At 46.4% G+C, this 26,296-nt stretch overlaps 1 protein-coding gene across 4 annotated transcripts in view; it reads left to right on the forward strand.

Moving 5' to 3' along the window:
* Window positions 1–26,296, forward strand: part of ENOX1 (ecto-NOX disulfide-thiol exchanger 1) — a 541,200-nt gene that overhangs the window by 471,507 nt on the left and 43,397 nt on the right. For all 4 annotated transcript variants that reach the window (XM_040623096.1, XM_040623115.1, XM_040623105.1 and 1 more), the window contains 2 exons: window positions 5,469–5,576; window positions 9,808–9,864. In XM_040623096.1, coding sequence (XP_040479030.1) covers window positions 5,469–5,576; window positions 9,808–9,864 — 165 coding nt within the window. The remainder of the gene's footprint in view (window positions 1–5,468; window positions 5,577–9,807; window positions 9,865–26,296) is intronic.

The raw sequence follows: 26,296 nt of genomic DNA on the forward strand, positions 1-26,296 counted from the left end.
TAGAAATTAGGACAGTTTCTTTGCTTGGGTAATTGAGGGAGGTCTTTATTGCAGAAGAGCCCAAGGATACTGCCTGTGGTTGTGTAGGTGCTGCCATGGACAAAGCCACCAGGCTGAATGGGCGAGCAGGAGTTAAATCAAGCCCCCACTCCACTGCCTAACTGTGTGCCCTAGTGAGGAGTCATGGCTGCCTATCGGACGTCATCATATGGGTGGTGCTCATCTGAAAGCATTCTCTAAGTGAAAGAATGAATAGGAATCTGCCAGGCAGAATTCTGGGTAGTGAGCTTGTCAAAGAGTCATGAAAGGACCTGGCCCTTCCAGGGAAGGATGAGGTCATTGGTTTGGATTTTATCCGGTAGAGGTTGGGGAACCAAAAATATTTTTAAATTATTATTATTAAAGCATAGTTGACACACAGTGTTCCATTTGTTTCAGGCATACCACATTTTTGGGGGTTGAATTATGTAAGTTCTTCATATAGTTTAGATACAAACCCCTTATCAGCTATATCACTTGCAAATATCTTTTCCCATTCAGTAGGTTGCCTTTTTGTTTTGTTGATGGTTTCCTTCACTGGGCAGAAGCTTTCTACTTTGGTGCAGTCCCAATAGTTTATTTTTGTTTTCATTTCTCTTGACTGAGTAGACATATCTAGAAAAATGTTGCTATGGCCAATGCCATAGAAATTCCTGCCTACCTTTTCTTCTAGGAGTTTTATGGTTTCAGGTTCTCTCATTTACATCTTTAATTCATTTTGAACTTATTTTTGTGTAATGATCTAAGAAAGTGATATAGTTTCATTCTTTTGCATGTAACTGTCCAGTTTTCCCAACATCCTTTACTGGAGACACTGTCTTTTCCCCAGTGTATATGCTTGCCTCCTTTGTTGTTGATTAATTGACCATATATGCGTGGGTTTATTTCTGGGCTCTCTGTTCTGTTCCTTTGATCTGTGTGTCTGTTTCTGTGCTGGTACCATACTGTTTTGATTACTGTGGCTTTGGAGTAGATCTTGAAAGACCTCCAGCTTCATTCTTTCTCAAGATCGCTGTGGCTCTTCGGGGCCCTTTGTGGTTCCATACATATTTTAGTGTTATTGTTCCAGTTCTGTGAAAAATGCTGAACCAATAATATTTTTCAAGTATGGGAGCACTTTAACTTTTAGATGGAGCATAGGGTGAACGATAGGGGGACCAAGCAGATCCAGAGGGGTGGAAACGGTTGCCTTAACTATGACGGTGAGGATGGGAGGGAGAAAAGGCAGAGGAATGGGCAGGGAGGTTACAAAGGTGATAAAAGGGGAGGGGTGGACTTCAAGCTTTTATCTCTGGATTCCAGGGCAGCAGACTCAGGTACGGGAAGGGAGGTGTGGATAGTAGGCAGAGTTTGAAACATCGTTAAGTGAAGGGTCTAGTGGGTAGTAGGAAAGAAGCAGAGGCTGTAAAGTCATGCTTGTAAAGCATCTTAAGCACATGAGATGTGCGGATGAAGCCATGGGTGTGAACGGATCACCCAGAGAAGGCATGGAGCGAGAAGAAAAGAACCTGGCATGCTGGTCGGCCAAGGGAAAAGCATTGGTGACTGAGGACAGTGTGAGTCGGGCACTCCGGAGGGAAGTCACACTGTAGCAGAATGAGGTTTAAATGAGCGTTCATGGAAACGGTGGTTTTCGTCCCAGTTGCACATTAGAATTACCTATTAAGGTTGTCGTTGCTGTTTTCTTTTAAACTATCATTGCCTAGATATTCTGAGGTAATTGGTCTTCTTGAGGGCCCAGGAATCAGTACTGTTTTGAAAAGTTCCCCATATTTGGGGCACCTGGGTGGCTCAGCAGGTTAAACCTCCGACTCTTGGTTTCAGCTCAGGTCATGACCTCAGGGTCGTGACATCAAGCCCCACATGGGAAGTCTGCTTAAGGTTCTCTCCCTCCCTCTCCCTCTGCCCCTCCCCCTGCTCGTGCTCTCTCTCTCTCTCCCTAAAATAAATAAAATCTTTAAAAAAAAGTCTCCCCTATTTAAGAAGCACTACCCTTGAATAGTCTTTTAAGAGGTGTCAATGAGCCTCAGCAGCTAGCAAGCCGATGACGCGATATTGAAAATCGCAAGGGGTTAGAGAAAGACACAAAAAAATGTTTAATGAAGACTCTCTAGAGTAGTAGACAATACGAGAACTCTGACAAATATTAGAAAGCTGGGTGGGTGAGGCTAAGTGTCAGTGAGGCTGCGGGCACAGGGACTCTTGTACTCCGCCGCTGGGTGGGTGGACAGGTACAGCCCCCCGGCAGAGCAGCTCTGGCAGCTCGACGTCTCAGGCACGCTGCACGAAGCAGCGGTTCGGCCGCTGGATATGCATGCTTGGGAGATCGTCCTGCAGGTCCGTCGGGTGACACGCACTAGCGTGTTCCGCCGCAGCCTTGTACGGGTAGGGACTGGAGGTCATCTGAGCGGCTTTCTCTGGGAGAGTGGATAGGGTACAACTGGGGGGACGTACCCATAGGCTATCAGGCAGCCCTCGGAAGCAGCAGGTTAGAGACATGCGTGTTCACAGGGGTGGGTCTTTAAGAAATAATGCTTAGCAAAATCATAAATAACAAGAAATATGACAAAATCATATAAAAAGGCATACTCAGAAAACAATATATATTTTAGAAAAACACACCCAAATAAAAAAGACAAACCGTTGAAAGTGGTTGCGTGCGTAGGAGAAGGAAGTAGGGATGACAGAGAAGACGTTTTATTTTAAAAAGTGTGATTCCACAGAGACGAAAAGTACAGCGTCGGGAACATAGTCGGTAACATCATAACAATGCTGTGTCGTGACAGGTGGTGCCCACACTTACTGTGGTGAGCACGGAGCAAGGTGCACAACTGTCATGTCACTCTGTTGTGCACCCGAAACTAACAGACCATCATGTGTCCACTATACTTAAATAAGAAAAAAATTTAAAAATAAAAAGTAAAATAAAATTTAAAGTAATAAAAAGTGTGATGCAGAGGAAGAATGAAATAGGATGGAATCCTCAGTGAGAAATGAGGTCCAGGGAAGGAGTGTGTGTGTGTGTGTGTGTGTGTGTGTGTTTCAGTAGAATAAAGTGTTGTAAATGTGTGGATGAAATGGCAGATTCCAGTAGAATTCTCACTTTCCCTCTTATTTATTCAGTGCTGGTAATAACAACATTATTCGAGCAGCATATGCTCCTTACGGACATACCAGAAAATTACCAGCAACACTGACTTAAAGATCCTTAAGCCCACACACCCAGAGAAAGTATCCAGACCTGTTTCTAAGAACACGTGGCAAAATGCAATGAGACGTTTGCGGAGCCTGACGTTTGGGGGGGGGGGGGGGGCGTGCACAGCATACTGTGAGCTTCCTCCATGTGCAGAGATGTCTGTGGTTCTCCCCGGCTGGCTGCATGGAGTCCCACTGTACAGATGCCCATCGCTGACCCAGCCCAACCCCCTTCTGCTGGACGCTAGCTCTTTCTAAATTCTGCGGCCGCAAGTGCTGCAATGAGCAGACATAAGCCACCTACCTTTGAACACGATTTCCTGTCCCTTGTTTGGCTCCTGTTTAAAGAAGGCTTAAGGGTTGGATTTGAAACTTGTCTGATCTGTAAACATTCCCTGGGTGTCATCGAAGTCCCAGCAGCAGGCCACCCCCACCCCCACCCCCACCCCCCCGGGGGGAGCTGCTCTGGGGGCCAGTCACGAAGGACTGCGAAGGAGCAGAGTCACTTCCCGCTCTTTGGAAGCAGTCATCTTAGGTACTTGTCACGGTGCCAAAGTACAATATGGGCTCCCTGGTTTCCGTACGTTCATCAGTTGATGCCCAATTAAGTCACACACGGCGCTAGGGGAGCCGGTGCAGGATGCGCGTGTCCCTCACATGCGAGTCCGCGTGCGCAGGGTGGTGAAGTGGGAGGCGATGAGTTTTTAGGAAACGGCAAGGAAATCACTGTTATGCGNCATACCCCAAAGCTAGGTTTTAAAGATTTAATTTAATCCTTCCAGGTGGTGGGTTTAAGCATCGGCAGTCCAGCAGCCGTGTGGACTCAGGCCCTGGTGTTAGGGACCGGCCGCCAGCTGCGCGGCAGGCCCAGAGAAGCAGCCTTGACGCTGGAGACAGCTGCCTGCGCGGCAGGAAGGCACTAGCACTTTCTCTCGGGAGCGCGGCGCTAGGCCTGCACGGCAGCGGGAGCAATGCTCTTCTGTCTTTTCCAACTAGCCCTTTGTTGTTAAGAAGCTTCCGAGTCGATCTAGCCATTTCTACGGCCCCTTTCAAAGCTCTTGAATGCATTGTCCAGCCTCTGTATATATTAACATACATGCCCGTTGCCGAGAGGTAGTGCCGGGCCGCACGCCGCTGCCGGCCCACGAGGGCTAAGCCTCAACGTGAGTCCAGTTGATAGGGCGAGGGAAGCTCGAGGCAAGGCTTCCAGAAATCCCTTCAGGGGCCCTGCTTAGAAACAGCAGTGTAGGCCATAGCTTAGTGTTTTGACAGCTTATATCAGCAGTTTTCTCGGCTGATATATTGATTGCAGTTTGGACTTCAGTCCTGCCGATCTAATAAAACATCACCGTCATAACAGAGAAAGTAAAAGGATCTTTTGTGGTCGCAGCCACTTGGTGACGGAGCTCGCAGAGCTACTGCCGGAAGGCCAGCCTTCCTGATGTCAAATGAAGCGACCTTGGGCAAGCTGACGAATCACATCCAGTTTTTTTATTATTATTAATTTCTTCGTCTATCAAAACCTGTTGTCTATTAACACTATTCTGCATATTTGTACAAATACGCATTTGTGCCAAGGACCACGAGGGTGACTTCACAGATTCCGAGCACGAATTTCTCTTACTGTGCAACAGGGTCCCAACATCCTGATAAGGTGTCAGAACCTGCGTTGTGGGGGCGCCTGGGTGGCTCAGTGTGTGAAGCTGCCTTCGGCTCAGGTCATGATCCCGGGGTCCTGGGATCGAGTCCCGCGTCGGGGTCCCGGCTCAGCGGGGATCTGCGTCTCCCTCTCCCTCTGCACTCTTTCTCTCTCAAGTAAATACATAAAATATTTTTTAAAAAGAACCTGCATTATTGTTACACTAAGTGATGGGGGGGCACAAAAGTTCCCCGAGGTCTAGATTAAGCTATTAAGACGTGCAAAAATCTTCTTTTTTTTTTTTAAAGATTTTATTTATTTATTTGACAGAGATAGAGACAGCCAGCAAGAGAGGGAACACAAGCAGGGGGAGTGGGAGAGGAAGAAGCAGGCTCATAGTGGAGGAGCCTGATGTGGGGCTCGATCCCATAAGGCCGGGATCAAGCCCTGAGCTGAAGGCAGACGCTTAACCGCTGTGCCACCCAGGCGCACCGAGACGTGCAAAAATCTTGTGTTTGAATGGATATTTTTACTATCTTACAGTCACCTGGCCTGCCTTCCACCCTACTTATCTTAAATGTCCTTACTTCGACAGCAATTGCTGACCATCCAGGAGGAGTTAAACAACAAAAAGTCGGAGCTGGAACAAGCAAAGGAAGAGCAGTCACACACGCAGGCGTTACTGAAGGTCCTCCAGGAGCAGGTACGTGGAGGCGGCGGCTGTGATTCGGGCACCATTTCCCTCCCGGACACGCGCATCCCTCCTGCCCGCCGCACGCCCAGACGTTTAGGCCGCCCGTCTGCGCTGGGGTCCACCTCTGCCCCGCACACCTCCCGGCAGCGGGTGCAACGTGGAATTCCGAATCTGCTCTCCCTCCTGCCCCGGGGGGGACCACCCGAGCCCGCCAGCGACGTGCGGAAGTCTACTCCAAAAGACAAATGACTTCTGATGATGTTTTAAAGTATGGGAGAGGCAGACGTATGTCAAAGCCCGCAGCTGGTCTCCTCCGAAGTGCAATAGCGAGGAGCCTGCGTTTAGCGTCCCCCGCGGCACTCGCGCAGACATATGAATAGGAACGACTGATTCATAGGGACCTGAAAAAAATCATCCCCGTGCATCAGGGCACTTATCTAACCACAGTGAGCAACAAACCTTCTCTATGAAGTTTGTAAATCTGACCGTTTCATCCGGCTTTCTTTGATACCGAAGTGTGGCCTGACATTGATAAGTGGATTTGAAAGTATTGTCTTACAGCAGGGTAAGATGGATTGCTCGGCAGCAGGGTGAAATCTGAGTGAAATCTGAGCCCTGTGTCTACGCGGGAGAGCTCTTGAAATGCTTTCCTGTTTCTGGCCTTCCCATGCTGCCGGTGATGCAATGAATGGTAATTGGGAGGAGGAAAAAAAGAATCACACAGAGTAACCCCAACCCTTTGGGGTAATCAAATTTAGCTTGTTTTACATTTTTTTTTCACCCACGGTGGCTTATGAGAAGGTTATTTGTACCATATAAATAACTTCAAAAGTGCTATTTCTAAAAATATGACGTTGGGAGAATATAGCCAGCTGTGACTCAGTGACTTTACAAGTGGTTTTTAGATTTCTGTGGCTTGGGAGCAGGAAAATGTAGTTTTCGTTTTCTTTCCCTTAAAGTATTAAGTGACTTGTGAGGGAAAAGTTGAAGATGTTGGATACTGGATAAGCTTTGGAGGAAAATGCTTTATGAAACTGGGGATTATATGATCAGTACAGATTGAGTAATGGAGAGTGAGGCTGAGTCTGTATGATTGGGGCAAAGTTCGACTGGACGGCAAACTACTGACTGAATTCGCAGTGACCGGCTAGCTAGGAGCCCCCAAGCCACTGGGCTTTCCTCCTCTGCATGATTGAAAGGCTCCCAGCAGAGTAGCGCTGATTTCGTCCAGATTCGCTCCTGACCACACAGAGCTCTGAGCTTTGCAGTTTCCCTCCCTCTCCCTCCTCCGCTCCCCCCATTTGCTGGGATGGGAGGGGTGGATTTCTCCTTTCTCCAGATGACTCAGGTCTTTTCTGTACATTGTCTTTTTAGACATGACGTTCTTGCACACTTAGTAGCCTACAGGATAGTGAAAACTTAACTTTCATATTCACTGGAAAACCAAAAAGTTCAGTTGACTCACCTTACTGCAGTCTGGAACCGACCCCGCAATGCCTCCGAGCTGTGTCTGAGTTTTAATTTGAAATCTAAGCCCCAGTCACGAAAAGAGATTCAGAGTCTGGCAGAAAGCACCGGTATCTTCTTGTTATGGCCTGCGTTTTTAGAGAGCAAAAGTGCACGCACAGGCAGCCCTGAAACATCACACTTCCGTCTCCATTACTTAAAAAAAAGTGGGGAACATGAAGCAGATCCGGAACAACTAAAATCATTAAAGAGTTAGAAAATATGAGAGGGAAGGAATCGTTTTTAGACCTGCTGTGCTCATTTAAACGGGCTGGCTCTTTTCAAGCAAGATATCAGAAGTACGTCCATCTGAGAAGGCCATTGACACACTACAAGCAGGTGCATTTGGGCCCTACGGCTGCCACCAGATGTTTTCCCGAGAGCCCCTGGCTGCTTGCCCCTGTCGTCCTTGCAGCTGGGAGCACACAGCGGACACATTCCTTCCATCTCCTGGCAGCCAACCAGCCGCACACAGACACACACTTGAACGCACCTCTGTGCCTCCGTGAGCATTGCCCCGTGAGGCTTTCTTTGGACTTGCACAGAGTAACTACACGTGTGAACACTTTTTCAGTGCCTGCATAGATAGGGCCTAAACAAATAGCATCACTGCTGGAGAGTATGACTACATGCGCCTAGAGTCTTGCTGTCATACACACACACACACACACACACACACAGGAAAAGATACACCTTTTTCTGAAGACCCAGTACTACTTTGCTGTTCAAAGTGAGGCCATTTGATGGGAATCCTAAACAGAAGGAATACAGCAGACCCTCATCATTAGGCCCGGCCCCATCCCTATCAGGGGAGGCAGGACTATTCCCTAGGCTCTCCAGGAGGTTCCCAGCCTTCCTTGTTTGCTAGGATGTGGCTTCTCTCGGTCCCTTCAGGCCCCACTGGCTCTGCCCTTCACCTCCTTTCCAAAGGGGGCGGCGTCCGACATCTGAAGCTTCTTCACAAGCCGGGTTATCACCAGCCAGGACGTGCCTTTGCTCTATCTGGAGGAGAGGAGCGGCTAGAGAAGAGAAGGACAGGCAGAGGCCAGTGAGGGCAAAAGAGCAGGGGCCGCCTGCAGGGGGCCTGGGGCTGCTCTGGCAGAGGGGAGCAGGGGACGGAACTGGACCGATGGGCAGGGAGTACGAGGAGAGCCAACGGGGAGTGTCAAAAGAGAGGAGGACGTGGAGTAGTGGGAGGGAATCTGTTTACGAGGAGGAGAGCAGCGGGCATGCCTGTGCTGGCAAACCTGTAAGGCTTTCAGGACATGGGCCTTCCTGCCCGGGAAAGCGTCGAAGCCTTCCCCACTCTGCCAGGGAAGCAGAGCTACAGGACCTACGGTGAGCAGAGAGGGCTGGTGAGGAGAAAGGTGAGGAACCCCTGCAAGAAGGAACACCTGCAAGAAGGAGGGTTTTAAGTCCGTCTGTGCCCTCTGATAATGGCTGGTGTTGAGATCACTGTGGGGCCCGTCTGTTCTCATGTCCTGTGACACAGGGTAGTTTTTGGGTGTCGAAACATCAGAGAGGGAGCCCTGAAGACCGGCGGGCAGAATTCTTGCTTCTCAAGTGGGAGTGATGTGGAAATGAGCCAAAGGACTTCTGGTCCCTGGTCAGCAGCCCCAGCCTCAGTTTCTTCATGTTACCCCACCTTTGGCAGAGCCCCTCTCTTGGCATGGAGAGCGTGCGGCTTTCTTGCTGAGAATTGGACATTGTCTTAAAAAAAGCAAACAAACAAAGAAGATTTCGTTTTAATATGTACAAATAACCAGAAAGAACCAATATTCTGGATCAGACACATTGTCAGTGTACATGCATTTATTTTCTTCTTTTCTTTCCAACTTTAAGCATTTATTTCCTGCCATGAATACGTTATTTTTGGCATAAAAAAAGATGACGAGGATACTGCTTGCTAAGCACTCATAAGCCAGGAAGAAACACTGGCGAGCGCTGCGAGGTCTGCTCAGCCTTCGCCCTTGCTCTCTGCTTCCAAACGTCTGCTTTGAGCCGGGCGAGGAAAAAATGCCAATTAAAGGTTTCCAGAAATCTTCTGGTAACTGATCACTCCTAAGCCTTCTGAGGGAGAAGAAAGAGAGTAGTGTTTTCAAATGTTCACTGTTATAAATCTCATTTCAGAAATAGCTTTTCTTCTGATGCCTCAGTGACCAAGGAAATGTCTTCCCAGTTCTTCCTTTACAAAAAGAAGAAAATCATCTTTTTTTTTTTTTTAGGCCTCCAGAAACAATGCCAGTCATTCAAATATGTTCTCAAGGAGGACACGTAGAGTAGCACTGTGGCGTGTTAGAACCACCGAAAATACATCATTCACGAGTAATCGTTAGTATAACATCATTTAGCTGGTGGCAACTTGCAAACACTGCAGGGTTGAAATTAATAGCAATACAACTAGGAAATGAAATCATTTATTATTCTTAAGAACCAATTTTATACGTTTTATGCCTATGGAACTGCTTTCTAATCTTATTTAAAAAATAATGACCAAGACCCATTTATTTTTTGCCAGCCATCAAGTTTTATAAAATATTGGTCTCAAACTGATTTCAATAAGACTCATTAGAATTATGGGCTCCATCTGCTTTTTTTTTTTTTCTTTCTCGGAAGTTTTATAAAGTGCAGCCTCAAGATAAATAAATCAGAGTTAATGGGATGATGTATGTTTAATAGATCTGCTTGCTTATTCATTTGGGGGTTTTGTTCTGTTTTTGTTTTTCTTTTGCAGTTAAAAGGTACCAAGGAATTAGTCGAGACCAATGGCCACAGCCATGAGGACACAAATGTAGGTACCACTAACCTGATATTTGCTCTTGTTGCTTGATGTTGGTGGAATGCCCACAGGTATGTGGCACTTTATTGATAACTCCAAGGAAGTCAGAAGCCCTGCCTCTCAGTGGCTCGTTAAGATTACTATGAATGGTTTGGCAATACAATATGGTGGACAGGCAGTGCTACTGTTAGCTTACCAAACGTCAGTTTCGAGGTACTGAGCCATCTCTATTGTAAAAATTCTCTCATCTCAGTGAATCTCTTTGAGTTCTTTATACTTTAAAAGCTATACACTAATGATGCGTTGGGAGGGCAAATGGAATGAGACCAAACAGGGTAATAAGTTGTATATTGCAAGTATATTTATTAAGTTTGCTTGTCACCGAAGATGGTAATGAAATGATTGTCATGCTGGAGAGATTTCAGGGCGAACCGCTTCTCTCAGAAAAGCCCTTGAAAGCGTCGCCTCTCGTTTCTGACCTGGAACAAGTAGCGTGGTGCATCCGTCTTCTCGATACAAGACCCCAGTTAGCACCCCGACTTCTTCTCGCAGTGTTCCTTGCGTACCCAGTTGCCCAACCTTAGTCAAGTACTCTCTTTGCCTTGGAAGGTCCTTAGTTCCACGTGGAATATCCTGCCGTGTAGATCATTGTCTCTCCCTGTGTTTGATGGCTCTGCCTTTGTCTTTTTAAAAATCTCTCTGATATCTGTATTTGATTATCCTCATCACAGAAAATGCTTACTAAGCAGTTCTTTTCGCATAGCACAGAATCAGACGTGGTAATGAATGCTGATGAAGCTGGAGCTAGGAGAAATTATACACTTCATGTTCACTCTTGTTTTAATTATATACCGCGGAAAGCCTGACATCCAAAGTACCAAAAAAATCTCTCTTAATAACTGCTGTTCCTACCAAACAGATATTTAGCGTCTGCCGCTTACGGAGACCCTGCTGCGCACACGGAGCTCTGCTAGGTGCCGGCAGTGGGGGTGCTTACAACGAAATGCAAGGTTTACGGTCTGCCCTCAAAGAGCTTACACTGAGTGCAGGTAGGAGGGGACACTCGGGCGATATACGAGATGTGATAAGTGTGCAGGAAGGGGAGGCAGCTGTGACGTGATGTAGTTGGAAATCTGGACTTTGTGGCTTATTAACCGTGTCAGCTGGGGACAGGTGAGCCCTTCTGAGCTTCATTTTCCTGTTTGTAAAACATATGGCAAAGCCACCGTCAGAAATGTGGTGTGACGTTGTCATGAGCTAAGGCCCGTGGAAACCTTAAGATGGTATTATTATGGTTTCTTTGTGGTGGATAATTAAGAATGGCTTTCCGGGGGGCGCCTGGGTGGCTCAGTCAGTGAAGCGTCTGCCTTCAGCTCAGGTCATGATCCCAGGGTCCTGGGATGGAGCCTGACATCGGGCTCCCTGCTCAGTGAGGAGTCTGCTTTTCCCTCTCCTCCTGCGCCTCCCCGCCTGCTTGTGCTCGCTCGCTCGCTCTCTCTCTGTCAAATAAATAAATAAAATCGTAAGAAAAGAAAAAAAAAAGAATGGCTTCTCAGGTCTGTGGGATTTGGGTTGCCTCTGAAGAATGGAGAGGACTTGAAAAAGTAGAAAAGGTGGGGAGGAAGCCATTCATACAGAGCCCTCCACGGGAAATATTTCTGTCTAAGTAGTTTCTCTTCCCACTTGAATATTTCGTAAGCGCCACCCTTACCCCAGAGCTTTTTTCCAGGGTCCTGTCCTCCAGCGACACACTGCTGCCACATTCTTTTTTTTTTTTTTTTAATGATATCTTAGTCACCATGCAGTACATCCTTAGTTTTGATGTAGTGATCCATGGTTCATTGTTCGTGCATAACACCCAGTGCTCCATGCAATACGTGCCCTCCTTACTACCCATCACTGGGCTATCCCAATCCCCCACCTCCTTCCCCTTTGAAGCCCTCAGTTTGTTTCCCTGAGTCCATAGTCTCTCATGGTTCGTTTCACCCTGTTTCCCCCCTCCTTCATTTTCCCCTTCCTTCTCCTAACAATCTCCCTGCTATTCCTTATGTCCCACAAATAAGTAAAACCATATGATAATTGTCTTTTTCTGCTTGACGTATTTCACTTAGCATAATCTCCTCCAGTTCCATCCATGTTGATGCAAATGTTGGGTAATCATTCTTTCTGATGGCTGAGTAATATTCCGTTGTATATATAGACCACATCTTCTTTATCCGTTTGTCTGTTGAAGGGCATCTTGGCTCCTTCCATGGTGTGGCTATTGTGGACAATGCTGTTATGAACATTGGGGTGCATATGGCCTTCTTTTCACTATGTCTGTATCTTTGGGGTAAATACCCAGCAGTGTAATTGCTGGGTCATAGGGTAGCTCTATTTTTAATTTCTTAAGGGACCTCCACACTGTTTTCCAAAGTGGCTGTACCAACTTGCATTCCCACCAACAGTGTGAGAGGGTTCCCCTTTCCCCACATCCTCTCCAACATTTGTTGTTTCTTGCCTTGTCAATTTTTGCCATTCTAACTGGTGTAAGGTGGTATCTCAATGTGTTGGGTTTTTTTCTTTATAATATTTTTATTATATTATGTTAGTTACCATACAGTACATCCCTGGTTTCTGATGTAAAGTTCCATGATTCGTTAGTTGCGTATAACACCCAGTGCACCATACAATACGTGCCCTCCTTACTACCCATCACCAGTCTATCCCATTCCCCCACCCCCTCCCCTCTGAAGCCCTCAGTTTGTTTCTCAGAGTCCATAGTCTCTCATGCTTCATTCCCCCTTCTGATTACCCCCCATTCTTTATCCCTTTCTTCTCCTACCCATCTTCCTACTTCTTATGTTCCATAAATGAGTGAAACCATATAATAATTGTCTTTCTCTGCTTGACTTATTTCACTTAGCATTATCTGCTCCAGTGCTGTCCATGTTGCAGCAAATGTTGAGAACTCGTTCTTTCTGATGGCTGAGTAATATTCCATTGTATGTATGGACCACAACTTCTTAATCCAGTCATCTGTTGAAGGGCATCTCGGCTCCTTCCACGATTTAGCTATTGTGGACAGAGCTGCTATGAACATTGGGGTGCACATGGCCCTTCTCTTCACTACGTCTGTATCTTTGGGGTAAATACCCAGTAGTGCAATTGCTGGATCATAGGGTAGTTCAATTTTTAACTTTTTGAGGGACCTCCACACTGTTTTCCAGAGTGGCTGCACCAACTTGCATTCCCACCAACAATGTAGGAGGGATCCCCTTTCTCCACATCCTCTCCAACAATTGTTGTTTCTTGCCTTGTCAATTTTTGCCATTCTAACTGGCATAAGGTGGTATCTTAGTGTGGTTTTGATTTGAATTTCCCTGATGGCTAATGATTTTGAACATTTTTTCATGTGTCTGTTAGCCATTTGTATGTCTTCATTGGAAAAGTGTCTGTTCATATCTTCTGCCCATTTTTTGATTTGTTTATTTGTTTCTCGTGTATTGAGTTTGAGAAGTTCTTTGTAGATCTTGGATACCAGTCTTTTATCTGTAGTGTCATTTGCAAATATCTTCTCCCATTCCGTGGGCTGCCTCTTAGTTTTTTTGACTGTTTCCTTGGCTGTGCAGAAGCTTTTTATCTTGATGAAGTCCCACAAGTTCATTTTTTCTTTTGTTTCTCTTGCCTTTGGAGATGTGTCATGAAAAAGGTTGCTTTGGCCGATGTCGTAGAGGTTGCTGCCTATGTTCTCCTCTAGAATTTTGATGGATTCCTGTCTCACATCGAGGTCTTTCATCCATTTGGAGTTTATTTTTGTGTATGGTGTGAGAGAGTGGTCAAGTTTCATTCTTTTGCATGTAGCTGTCCAATTTTCCCAGCACCATTTATTGAAGAGACTGTCTTTTTTCCACCGGATGTTTTTTCCTGCTTTATCAAAGATTAGTTGCCCAAAGAGTTGAGGGTCCATTTCTGGGTTCTCTATTCTGTTCCATTGGTCTATGTGTCTGTTTTTGTGCCAGTACCATGCTGTCTTTGTGATCACAGCTTTGTAGTACAGCTTGAAATCCGGCATTGTGACACCCCCGGCTTTGTTTTTTCTTTTCAACAGTTCCTTGGCGATTCAGGGCTTTTCCTGGTTCCACACAAATTTAAGGGCTGTTTGTTCCAGTTCTTTGAAAAATGTCATTGGTATTTTGATCGGGATAGCATTGAAAGTGTAGATTGCTCTGCGTAGCATGGACATTTTAACTATGAATTCTTCTCTTATCCATGAGCATGGAATATTTTTCCATCTTTTTGTGTCTTCTTCAATGTCTTTCAAGAGTGATTTGTAGTTTCTAGAATATAGATCCTTTACGTCTCTGGTTAAGTTAATTCCAAGATAACGTATGATTTTTGGTGCTATTGTAAATGGAATATGGTTTTGATTTGAATTTCCCTGATGGCTAATGATGTTGAACATTTTTTCATATGTCTGTTAGCCATTTGTATGTCTTCATTGGAAAAGTGTCTGTTCATATATCTTCTTCCCGTTTTTTTATTTATTTGTTTATTGGGTATTGAGTTTGAGAAGTTCTTTGTAGATCTTGGATACCAGCCTTTTATCTGTAGTGTCATTTGCAAATATCTTCTCCCATTCCATGGGTTGTCTCTTTGTTTTGTTGACTGTTTCCTTGGCTGTGCAGAAGCTTTTTATCTTGATGAAGTCCCAAAAGTTCATTTTTGCTTTTGTTTCCCTTGCCTTTGGAAATGTGTCATGAAAGAAGTTGCTGTGGCTGATGTCGAAGAGGTTACAGCCTGTATTCTCCAAGATGATTCTGATGGATTCCTGTCTCACATCGAGGTCTTTCATCCATTTGGAGTTTATCTTTGTGTATGGTGTGAGAGAGTGGTCAAGTTTCATTCTTCTGTATATAGCTGCCACATTCTCAACCAGAACCTTCGCATGCTCTCCCCTCAGTCAGTCCCTCTGTGCCTTCCAAGGAAGCCACCACCAAATCCAGCAAGCCAGCCAAAATGGCAGTATGCCTCAGTTTCCTGGTCTGTAAATGGGGATGGTTTACCCGCCTTTCTTTCCATAAGGCCTATGGTGAGAAGTAAATGAGAGAATGGATGTGGAATTACTTTGTAACTGTGAGGTTCTGAGCAGGATGTTGTTATGATTGTGAGTTCATCTGTTGGTTAAATTAAATTGACGATACTTGTGAAGATAAGCCTACCACAATATCTAGTCCCTAGGCTCTCATTTTGAGAAATGTCAAAAGGCATTCATTATTAAATGAAAAAAGTGGAAGATCATCTTTGAGGTCTTTTGTCCTTCCTAAAGGAAAGTGTTTAGCTTTGAAAAATTCCTCTCTGGAATGCAGGATGTAGGCTTTGTAATCGGCAGAAGAAACGACTGTTGAGAGATGGGGTTCAGGCCAGGCAGGAGGGACGAGCAGCCACATGACCAGGGTGGGTGAGATACTTGAGGAAGATCGAGCCCAGCCACAGTTGTTGGTCACCGCTGGTGGCCACCGCCTCACCGGCCCGCAGGCGAGGCTAGTCATCGTAATCGCTGCCTCTTCGATCAGGGGTTTCCCAGTAGGTGGGCTCTTCACTTGTCTTTCTCTCTTTTGTCTATAGTGTTGTCTCCTTTGGGCAGTTTCCCTCCTACCTTCACTGAAGTGACGTGAATGAAAAGAAACAAAAATTCGTTATTTTGGCCACATGTGAGAAGCACTTGTGCAATATCTTGTGAAGATATTTTTAAATGTCTGCAGTGAAGTCTATGTCTTCATCTAAAGTTTCCATCAGCTCTGTGGTAGTAGAAGGAATCAAGGCTTTCAAGCCAGACTGAGAGGTTTTGAGTCCACTTTGACCCCCGAATAGCCATGTGACCAGGGCAAGGCAGTCGACTTTTTGAGCTGCACCTTCTGCATCCGGAAGCGTGCTCAGGGAGAGCATGCAGGTAAACAGCTGGCTCAGACTACACACTCAGCATACCAATTCCTTCTCGTCACTTCGCCACGTAAATAGTGTTTAATGTGGAAGGCGGAATTTTGACAGGATGAATACTAATGCAGATTATGAGGCTTAAAGCCTCTGGCCCAGAGGTTATTGATGAAGACATATAGATTTTTTTTCACTGTAATTATTCACATGGGCGGAAATTTTACATATTATTTATTAATAACAATTATACAGGACTGATGCTGGCTTAGCTGGATAGTCTTGTGGGAGTTGACAAGTGCTTTTTAAAAACGATACTTTTTATTATAAAAGAAATAGTTTGTATGAAACTGGAAAATTACAGAAAAAAATACAGAGGTAAAGAAAAATCACTTAGTATCTCATTGCTCAGAGATAACCACTGTTAATGTTTTATTTTCATTCTTTCCAGTCATGTGCCTATATATGACCAGAGGGGAAAAGCCATAAATAAATATTATCATATTGTTTTCAGTTTTGCACCTTTTTGATTTCTCATTACAAGTATTTTTCTTGTCACCAAATGTTCCTCAAAGACATGATTTTTAATGACTGCATAATGTAGATATGAAATAATTGAACCACAGACCTATGCGTTAGGCATTTAACTTCCCGTTTTTTTTTACTATTATAAATAATGCTGTAATTAACATACCCGTAAATCTTGTTCTGCATCTTTCGTGTTTGTTTCTGGGGGATACCGCACATTAATAGCCGTGTCATCAAGTCTGGCAGGAGCTTCAGACTCACAGAATCGATTAGCGTTTAGAATGCGGTGCGGCACATGCTCACTTTGGGTGACATCGGGAGTCCTGAAAGGGACCCACAGAAAATACGTCTAGTCTCGCAGTTCACTGACTCTGTTGCCTTAGTCCCAGAGCTGTCAGGCTCCTGGGATGTTAACCACACCGAGATTTGGTCTGTGACTATTACTCTTCTACTGTTTTTACATTTAATTGCACAACAAGTCTCTGCCCAACCACACCTTGTCTGGCATTCCTGAGGCCCCCACACCGAAGCGCCTTACAAATCCTACCCTTGTCCCCATCGCAGGGTCTGCACGCTCATGCCCATGAGGAAAGTTTTCTGAGGTCTGATTTAAAACCATCAGAGCCAGAAACTGAGATCACCTGCAAAGGCCTTGCTCTCTAAGAGTACTGCACTTTTTGATTTTAAATAGGTTTTTCCTTCTGTTTGGAAATGGATACATTAAGGACAGCTGGGCAGCCCAGCCTTCTAAGTGCGGCCGAGTTTAAAACTAGCCACGATCACAGTTCGTTTAGAGACTTCAGTTATTCCAGACCCAATTTCCTTTCCTAAAAAGCAAACTATGAATTTTCTTTTTATATCTGTCTCTGAGCTGTCTCCTATGCCCAAAACTGCTAAACAACTAGCCTGGCCCCTAGTAATTATGCATAACAGAGACCAAAATCGGGGGGGGGGACCTCATCTGTGCTTATTGTGCATCTCTGGTGACCTTCCTCCCAGAGCTAGCCCCACCCATGATCCCGAAGTGTGAGTGTTTGGTGAGAACATGGAGGGGAAGGGAGAGGATGCGAGAAATGTAGGAAAAAGCTGGAGGAATCAAGTAAGGTGGTGGCTGAAGCCTGCCATGTATAAACATTTTGGTCTAAAAATTTCCCATAAATTTCCACCGCTCCCGCCCTTGCGTCTGAGGTATGGAAGCCACGACTCCACATCTTCTGGTTGCCCAGTTCAGGCTCACACACTGGGGTTAGAGGAATCATTTGCAAACTGTAAAGAGACTTAATTCATGATACTGAGGATTCCCACTGTTGAGTACAACACCCTTCCCACCCAACAACATAACAAAAATACAAAAGAGAAAAGACTTTTCAGTTTTTCACGCTGCCTCTGTAAGAAAGTAAATCCTCAGAGTTGTCTTTAAATCTGTCAGAGTAAAGATCTCAGGACTGTAGAGAAGAGATACTGTGTGAAGAACATTCCTCAAGTTTAGCACGCCGCGGCAGAAAGCCACTGTCAACCATGTATTTTAATGATGTCTATGGCGGACCTTCTGCGAGGGCTGGGTCCTTTGCCGAGTTTCAGAGCGTGGCTTCCATCCTTGAGGCTGGCGAGCACAAGAGGTAAAAATATACACTGATGTATATATAAACAAGGCAGGAAAGAGAAAAGAAAAGCCCCACAGGAAAATGGGCTGTATTCTCAAAAGGCAAAGACAACTCGGCTCCATCCTTTCTTCCCATAACAACTTGCTACCTACCTGCTCTTCGCCGCCACCCCCCAACCTGGCACTGGAAGGGGAGCAGACAAGACAGAAGGGACTCGCTCTTCCCACACCTCATCCCACAGGCTCAATGAGGGCAACGCGAGCCCCTGACCTGGCGAGCGTGAGCCCAGCGCGACTGGGTGTGAGACTCCAGAGGTCATAGTTCCTCCAGTCGTGGGGCTCTCTCTTCTCTCGATGTCCCGCCGCCCTCAGCCTTACGGAGCCGCTACTTCGTCCTGCCACCCTCTTTTGACTCTGTTAATCAGGTAGTCATTGAGCGGGGAGGCGGCAGAGCGTAGGTCTGGAACGGGTCTGGGCACCAAGCGGCCTGGCCTCAACCCTGGCTCTGCCCCTTCCTGTCCGGGAGGACTTGGGTGATAACTGCCCCCTTGCACCAAGTTTTTCACTTCTAAAATGAAGGTAATAATCCCACCTGCCTCACAGGGTTCTTGTGAGCGTGGCGTAGCGGGGTGGACATCATCGGTTCGCGTTAGGTATTGTTATCACCCCAGCCTTCCGCAGGCCAGGTGCTGCGCCCGGTTCTGGAGATCCATCAGGGTCGGGCCGACATGGTTCTAGCCCAGGCAGAGCTGACCTCCTGTCATGCGCCCCGCCCTCACCAGACTTGCTTGTCCTCTGTTTCATTCCATAGGGCTCTCTCTCCACCATCGGGTTAGTATCTCCGTGGGCATCACGGACTTGAGGTAACTTATTTGCACGCTTCCAGTAACTCTCTGGAGAGGAGTCCTTTATCGGAAGGACTGGCTCCATGGAGAGGAGTCTGACAGGAATGGGACGTGATACACAGATATATAAGGAGCTTTAGGACACTTGAGAAGCTCAACTGGAAAACCAGTGGCCACTTTGTCTTTCTGCAGGGAGAGAAGGACCCGCACATGTAGGTGCCTGAGGTCATCCTTGCTCAGTAGATGTTTGAAATCAAGAAGGTGGACTTGTCATGGACTAAAATTTCCTTTACCCTGTAATATATGACTCTCCTCATATGCTAAATGCTGACACCCAGAACTTGGTCTTCTCCTCAAATCACAGCTCCTGTAGCGTCACGGCTTTTCTCCTACTGCTGCTCCCTTCCCCATCCTCTACCCCTCCTCCCCCTCTTGCCACCACTCAGCTGCTTTACCACGTTTTCTGCTGTGCATTATCCACATGTCCTGTTATTACCATGAAATCCATAATTCCGTCTAAAAACCATCCCACACACATCCCAACACTGCACCCCTGAAAGGGACCGATGCCCGGAAGAGGCCGTGTACCACCTTCTGGTTCGCGCAGAGCCCCAGAGAAGGACAGCAGGGAGAGGCCATCAAACGCGGGCTGAGGCTGGCTTCAGGGTCCGTGCTTTTGTTTCCGGTAAACACTTGACCAGTTCTGTTAGCCAGCTCTTCACGGCCAACCGACAGTGCGTTTCCCCAGCTGGAGCTGGGGGCTACGGTTCTGTCCTTTTCGTCACGATAGGAGTCGACTCGGTAGTAGCTGCTTGACCGCTAGTGGGTTTGGAGCAGGTAACAGGATAAGCACATGTCTAAGAAAGCTGAGGGCCGGGTTTAGAGAAGTGGGTATGCCTTCCTTCCCCAGGCCGGGTGAGAGACGGACAGGCAAAGAGACCTAAACTTCAGCTCTATGTAAAATGGTCTGACAGGGACATGGATACCTAGATAGTTAACGCCAAGATCTGACACAAAAGTTTTCAATTTTGGAGACCGAAGGTACTTTCCCCAAAAGGTTGAATGATCCTACCTGATGTAGAAACAAATCAACTCTTTAAGATGGAAGACTGGTAACAAATAGATCCGATATCCATATGTATAAATGCTTCTTATCGTAAAAGCACCATTTGTTTTTGTAGAAAATCTGGAAAATGCAGAAAAATGTAAAGAAAAAGAAAACCACCTGCAATCTCGCCACTGAGAAATTCGCGTTTCCACTTCTTTGTAATTCCCTCATCTTTGTCTGTGTGCACACGTATCCACTTCCACACACGCGAAGCGTATCACGTGGGCAGTTTTACAGCCTAAGCTTTTCTCCTCGTAGATCATTAGCCTTTCCCCATGTTACTCTTTTTTTTAATGACCACCTAATACTTCATGCCACAGATATGTTCTAGTTTATTTAATTAGTTCCTGCCATGGGACTTCAAAATATTTGTTCTTGCAGTCACAGACAGTATGCAGTGGACGTTAACAATGTATTAGTTAATTCATCTACCGGTTTAGCACTTTTTAAATGTGGGAGATTCCCATTTGATTGGGATTTAGGGATGGCGGGAGATCCACAGATTCTTTAAAAATGTTAGAGCTCAGCACCTGCCTGGTAAGGGGTGAGACGCACAGCCGATACTAACGCTCGGATGTTACCACACAGAGAGCTACTGAGTTCCTCAGCAGGAGAGGAGAAACAACTCCCGAGAATACTTGCATTCGGAGGAGAAAGGCAAGCTGTGTATACTTCATGAATAACTTAGAAGACTAATACCAAGACAGGTTATTTGGTTTTGTGCTGTGAACTGCAGGTCAGACTTCTTGGTGGTCTCAGGACTACAGAGCCTGTCCTCTGCGCGGACCCCAGGCCCAGGCTCACAGGACCAGGCCAGCCCTACCCCAGCGAGGCTTGTCCACCCTCGGGAGAAAAGGCATGAGATTGAGAAGAGTGATCAGTTAAAAACAAAGTGAGTTCTGATCCCAAATAGAAAATTAAGTTTTTATTCCTAACATGGCCAAGAAGATACACGGAAGCCCCAAACCATCAACAAGAGATGGGTGCACGAGCCTACAGGCATGACCCGAGCACGAGCGACATCATGTTAAAGTGTAAGAAACCCAGGGGGCTCGGTCACAACTCTGCAGCCTAGCACTGCCCGATGTGCTGACCAAAAGTGAATGGGAACATTTGTGGGCAAAAGCCAGGAGTCCAGAGGATGGACAGAAGCAGAAGTTTGTTCTAGTGCCTCACGAAGACAGGAAGGGAGAGTCCTGGGAGCCTCCCTTACTCAGAGAGCTTCGGTTCCTGCGGACACAGCACGAAGATCAGCGGTCTGAAGTCGAGAGGCAGCCACTCACCCGTCCGCACAGGTCCCTTCTGAGGCCCGAGTGACTGCGGAGCCCCGGGGCTCCCGAGACTGTTGGACCATCAGACGTTCTACGGGCCTTCGCACTCCTCGACCGCGCTAAGCGCGCAGGAGACCGGGAAGGGGAGAGCTGGGACGCGCAGCGGCCAGGCCGGGGCCAGCGGGGGTCAGCTCCCGACTGCGACACGGGTCCTCCCCGGGGCTCCCCCGGGCCGCTCTGTGACGGGCGGCCCTTCCCCGTTCCCGCACACTGCCCATCTCCACACCGCATCCGTCACGCCGCCACGGGACTCACCGGGCGGTGGCATTTCTTTGAGGAAATGTGTAGGAAGATGACAAAGAAGAAAAGTAGGTGGAGAAATGGGAAGAAGCAAACGGGCAGAGGGGCGGGAAAGGCTGCGACAGGAAGTTTCCTGTTCCATGACCTTCTGCTGCCCGCCAGCCGCTCTCGATCAGCGCTGGCAGGGGGGCAGAGCCGTGCCCTCACCGGCACCCCCTGTCCGCTCTGCTGGCCAACTCGCCTGCACGGAGGAGGGTTTGTGGCCGCACGAATATACACTCTCTCCATTCCCTCCCTCCCTCTCTAGCGCCTAGCAGGAGGCAATCCATGGGGCTGTGAGTCCACTGCCGGCCACGCAGGGCTCCCCACCCCTTCCCAGCCCCCCGCACATGCGAGAGGGCCGCCCAGCCCAGCTGCCCTCCCAGGCGCCCGAGGTCCTGTCCGTAGCCACCTGTAACTGAGTATCGTATTCAGACCTCCAGGCGGGTTGCAAACCTCACACTTCTGGCTTAAGTCTAACTTAGGGTACCACACAATGTCAGAATCCCAGCAAACCAAACCTCAGTGTGAGTTCCCTCCATGTGTTCGGAACTCAGGCAGAGCACAAGCTGACCTGGGGAGGCAAGCTGGTGCTCACAGGAAGAGGCCATCGTGGGTCAGATTCATTATAGAAAGACTGGGGGCCTTTTGCTGAAGAAACGAGGGAGTAGTTCTGAGCTGTGTAGGTGGCAGGAGCACAGAGGTCTTTGCCTGTCACCCGCTGAGGCAGCAGCCTGCTTGCGATCGTGCCCAGTCCCCCGCAGACTTGCCAGCGGCGCCTGGTCAGGTGTATGGCAGACGTTCTCCAAAAGTCGCAGGTCCCCTTGAAGAGACTCCCCCGCCTTGGAACACTTCATTGTTTTTTTCAGATATCTGTTCATTTGATTTTTTTTTTTTTTCAAGAAAATCCTATAAACCTCAGCCTTCCCAGCCCTGAAATTGCCCTTGTAGGGGAGATTTGTGGCTTGTGATGCTCGGCGTCACCGTCATTTTTATTGTTATGTCAGCTTCCCCACGAGATTACAGAGTGCCTGCCTTTGTCTGGACAATTTCCAGACTGTTCAGTGTATGCCGATGAGCTACGTTTTGCCGGCCATGCAAATTCCACCTGTTTTTAGGCCCAGCTCAATTCCCATTTCTTGGGGTCTTATCCTAAGATCAGCCCAAATCAATTAGCATCTTCCCCATATTCCCATGGTATTTATCAGCATTCCAGACATTCCGAACAACCCATGATGGGCCTGACGCCTCAACTCAGGCGTAAGTGCCGGAATGGCCGGTGATGCGTGTATGCCTTACGGAACCTATCATAATGTGAGCCTACGTAGGTGGGTGCGTTTGTAGTACATTTAAAGTACTTCTGATGATTTAATCGACGTAGAATTTGGGGCCACCTGGGACAGCTCTGTGAGTCTGCTTGGTCTGGTTAGGTGAGAGACACACGCTCTTCCTTGTGTGTATCACCCGTAGGTGATCTTAGGTGAACGTACTCCATCCACCTCACTCTAAGATGTGTACGGAAGGGACGTCTGGGCGGCTCAGTCAGTTAAGCATCTGACTCTTGATTTTAGCTCAGGTCATGATCTCAGGCTCGTGAGATCGAGCCCTGCAGCAGGCTCCGTGCTCAGTGCAGAGCCTGCTTGAGATTCTCTCTGTCCTTCTCCCTCTCCCTCTGCCCCTTCCCCCCACTCACATGCTCTAAATACATAAATTAAAAAAAAAAAAAGATGTGTACAGAAGTCTTGTAGACTGTGAAAGTTAGAACTGAGGTGGTAGGGATCACCTCACCTAACCCTTATTTTATGGATTTTAATTTAGTACGTTTTCTTGCCTAACTGTTGTGTGCCTATGAGTCTGACATTCTAAAAGGCAGTATTTCTTTATTCTCTTAGTTTTATTTATTTCTTTATTCTATTCTAAGTCTATTCTTTAGGCTTTAGCAAGCAACAGACTCTAATGGAGAGCTTCTTAAAAAAATTGCTGGGCTCCACCTCAGAGCTTCAGATTGGGCAAATCTAGGCTGGGGCCTGCAAATCTGCATTTCTGACAAGCTCCGTCTCGCACGATGCCAGACGACACTCTGCCTAACTGCCACCTGCTCCCCAGCCGTCCTGGTCACGTGCTGCTCTGGGCTCGCACAGCCCCCAAGCCCGAGCCTTGTCAGAGCTCCGATCACACTGTATTTTACTATCTTTTACATGCCTGTCATCCTCGGGACGCTTACATTCTTTGAGAGCAGGAACTACTATTATTCATCTGTGAATCTTGTCTAGCGCAAAGCCTACCATATAGTCGGTGCTTAAAAAATATTTGATGAATGTGAGAGTGGTGGAGGGCCAATAAATTCGCATCAAACTGTGCTGAACTGAGGTGTCTAGGGACTTCATTTAATCCAAATGTTGAACTTCTCTGCCATCCAACCCCCAAAAAGAAAAGACTATACAATTAGTAATTTCCAGATCCTGGTTCATAAGAAAGCACATCCATTTGGAGAGTACGCAAAAGACAGCAGACTCGCAACCAGCCGTGTCCGTCCGCATCCGGGCGCCGGGCAGTCCGGCGTTGCAGGCACAGTGCTGTGTGGGAACGTATGCCGTCACAGCCCAGTCACTGTCCTCAAGGAGCACATGGCCCACTGAGGAGACGCATCTGACAAAACAGGGAAATCACCAAAGACTGGCTCTCAGTAAGGAAGAGGGCTTGGGGCGGGACGAGGGGCCTGAACGGGGTGCAGAAGTTGTGATTCCCCGAGAGGTGACTCAGACAGAAGGCCACGCACTCCAGTAGCTCCGGAGTCTGAGTGCCTGGGGCCCAGTCTCAGAGCCACTACTTTTCAGGTCCCTGAACTTAGGAAGCTACTCGCCATATTTGTGCCTCAACTGTTTCATCTGTAAACAGGGGTAATAACAGGACCAGCATCTGGCATCTACCAGGCATTCAGCAAGGGCTACGTATTAGTATTAGCATCGTGACCATGATTCATATTATTTGTTATGCAGAGGACTTTGTATTGTACACCCATCGTGCACTGGCAGCCCAAACACTTAGTTCTTGGAATGTTTCTCGTGTTGCATATGGAAGAACAGAGAGGAGAGAACTGGACTGCGGTGTGTTGGGGAGGGGAGACTACTTAACGTTTACTGAGCTCTCATAGTGTGCCTGGCCAACCTTGTGGAATTTGATTGTACTTTAATAATAATTAAATGTCTTCCTCATTTATCAGATTGCATCCCATCTATTCTTATGACCTAATTTATCGCTATAAAGGTCAAAAAAACTCTGAATTTTAATATTATCATTAGTAATGTAAACTCAGCAGGTGAAAATTATGATAGTGGGTGCTTTGTAGCGGAGAAAAATAAGAAACGTCATACTGAGAAATGGACTGGGAAAATAACATGCCAAGAGCACCATAATACAATTAATCTTTACCAGCAATAGAGTCACTATCATACAAGATAAATCAAACCAACTAATTCTGGATGCACATACATACATTTAAAAGTAGTTCACTTCAGTTTCTTCTGTTTGCAGCTCCGTTTTTATTGGTTAGGGAGATTTTTCATGTCAGTGCTTCTGCAGGCTGTGAAGGGTTTGTACTTGTGTGGGTATCAGAGTGCGGGTTACATTTTTTACATACTGAAGAGAAACACAGGGCTGTGTTTGAGATCAAGTGTGTTTGGGAACATCTAGAAACGGCACATAGGAAAACGCAAAATACTACAACGTATATACTTTAATGAATGGAGTTATAGGAATACAAGGGAATTTTTTCTCATTTTTAGATCATGTGTATTTAATAGGACTGTCACAAGACTATGCCAAAGGAAAGTCATTCATTTGCCAGCTCGAGAGCGCAGTTTAAGCACGGTGTGAATTGTTACAGCCATAATTAAGTTATGATCCAGACAGCAGTGATGCTCTTACTATTTAATGGGAAACAGTACAAAACTGAAAATAGTCTTTCCTGTCAAAGTCTCTGTTCTCTTTTAAAAGTACATGTGGAAGAATTCCTGTTTTTTAAATAAGAACCAAACAATAATAATATATACGTATATATGTGTGTATATTATGTTCTATGTATGTGGGGGGAAGGGTTACATATAAAACATAAAAGGTAAATAGCTGAATGTTAAGAGTTGCTTATATCTGGATAGGCAAGTTTCAGTTAATTTCTATTTTCTTTTTATATTTTATGATTTTTCTACACTGAAAAAAATATAAAATTTGTAATGAGAAAACCAAGAAAGGTTATTTCTAAGAATTCTAGTGAACCGCAGAACTGTCTTAAATTTTAGAAAGGAAAGGAAAAGAACAAAGTTATAATCTTATAATGGTCTCCAAAAAAAGTTAATATTTAAATTAAAAACATATTGGAAGCATTAATAATGGACATAAACTAAAAATTAACTTTTTACCTTCTTCAACCTAAGATAGTAAAGAAATGATTTTACGTGAAAATGATGCTTCAGCAAATGCATTTAAGAACCAAAAGAATGCAAAACAGCCAAAGCGACCGTGCTGGCTTTTTCGATGTCCCGAGTCTACGCTCCTCCCAGCCTTCTTGTAAATCACTCCAGGCCAGGTCCTGACCACACCCTATGACTGCCAGTCAGTCTCACCTATGATGATCCTCTGTGTGGTAACAGATCCGTTCCATCGATTTAATTCAACAAGTATTACTGAGAGTTCACTACTTACTCTTTCAAAAATACTGGTTGCAGATGTGCTATGTGCGAGGGACTCTGCCAGGTACTGGGGACGTTGTCCCTCTGCAGAGAAATGCTTACTGCTAGAGCAGTCCCGCGAAGTCCAGGCACCTCTTGAGGGGACAGGG

This window comes from Ursus maritimus, unplaced genomic scaffold, assembly GCF_017311325.1.
Source record: "Ursus maritimus isolate PB19 unplaced genomic scaffold, ASM1731132v1 scaffold_10, whole genome shotgun sequence".
Classification (NCBI taxonomy): domain Eukaryota; kingdom Metazoa; phylum Chordata; class Mammalia; order Carnivora; family Ursidae; genus Ursus; species Ursus maritimus.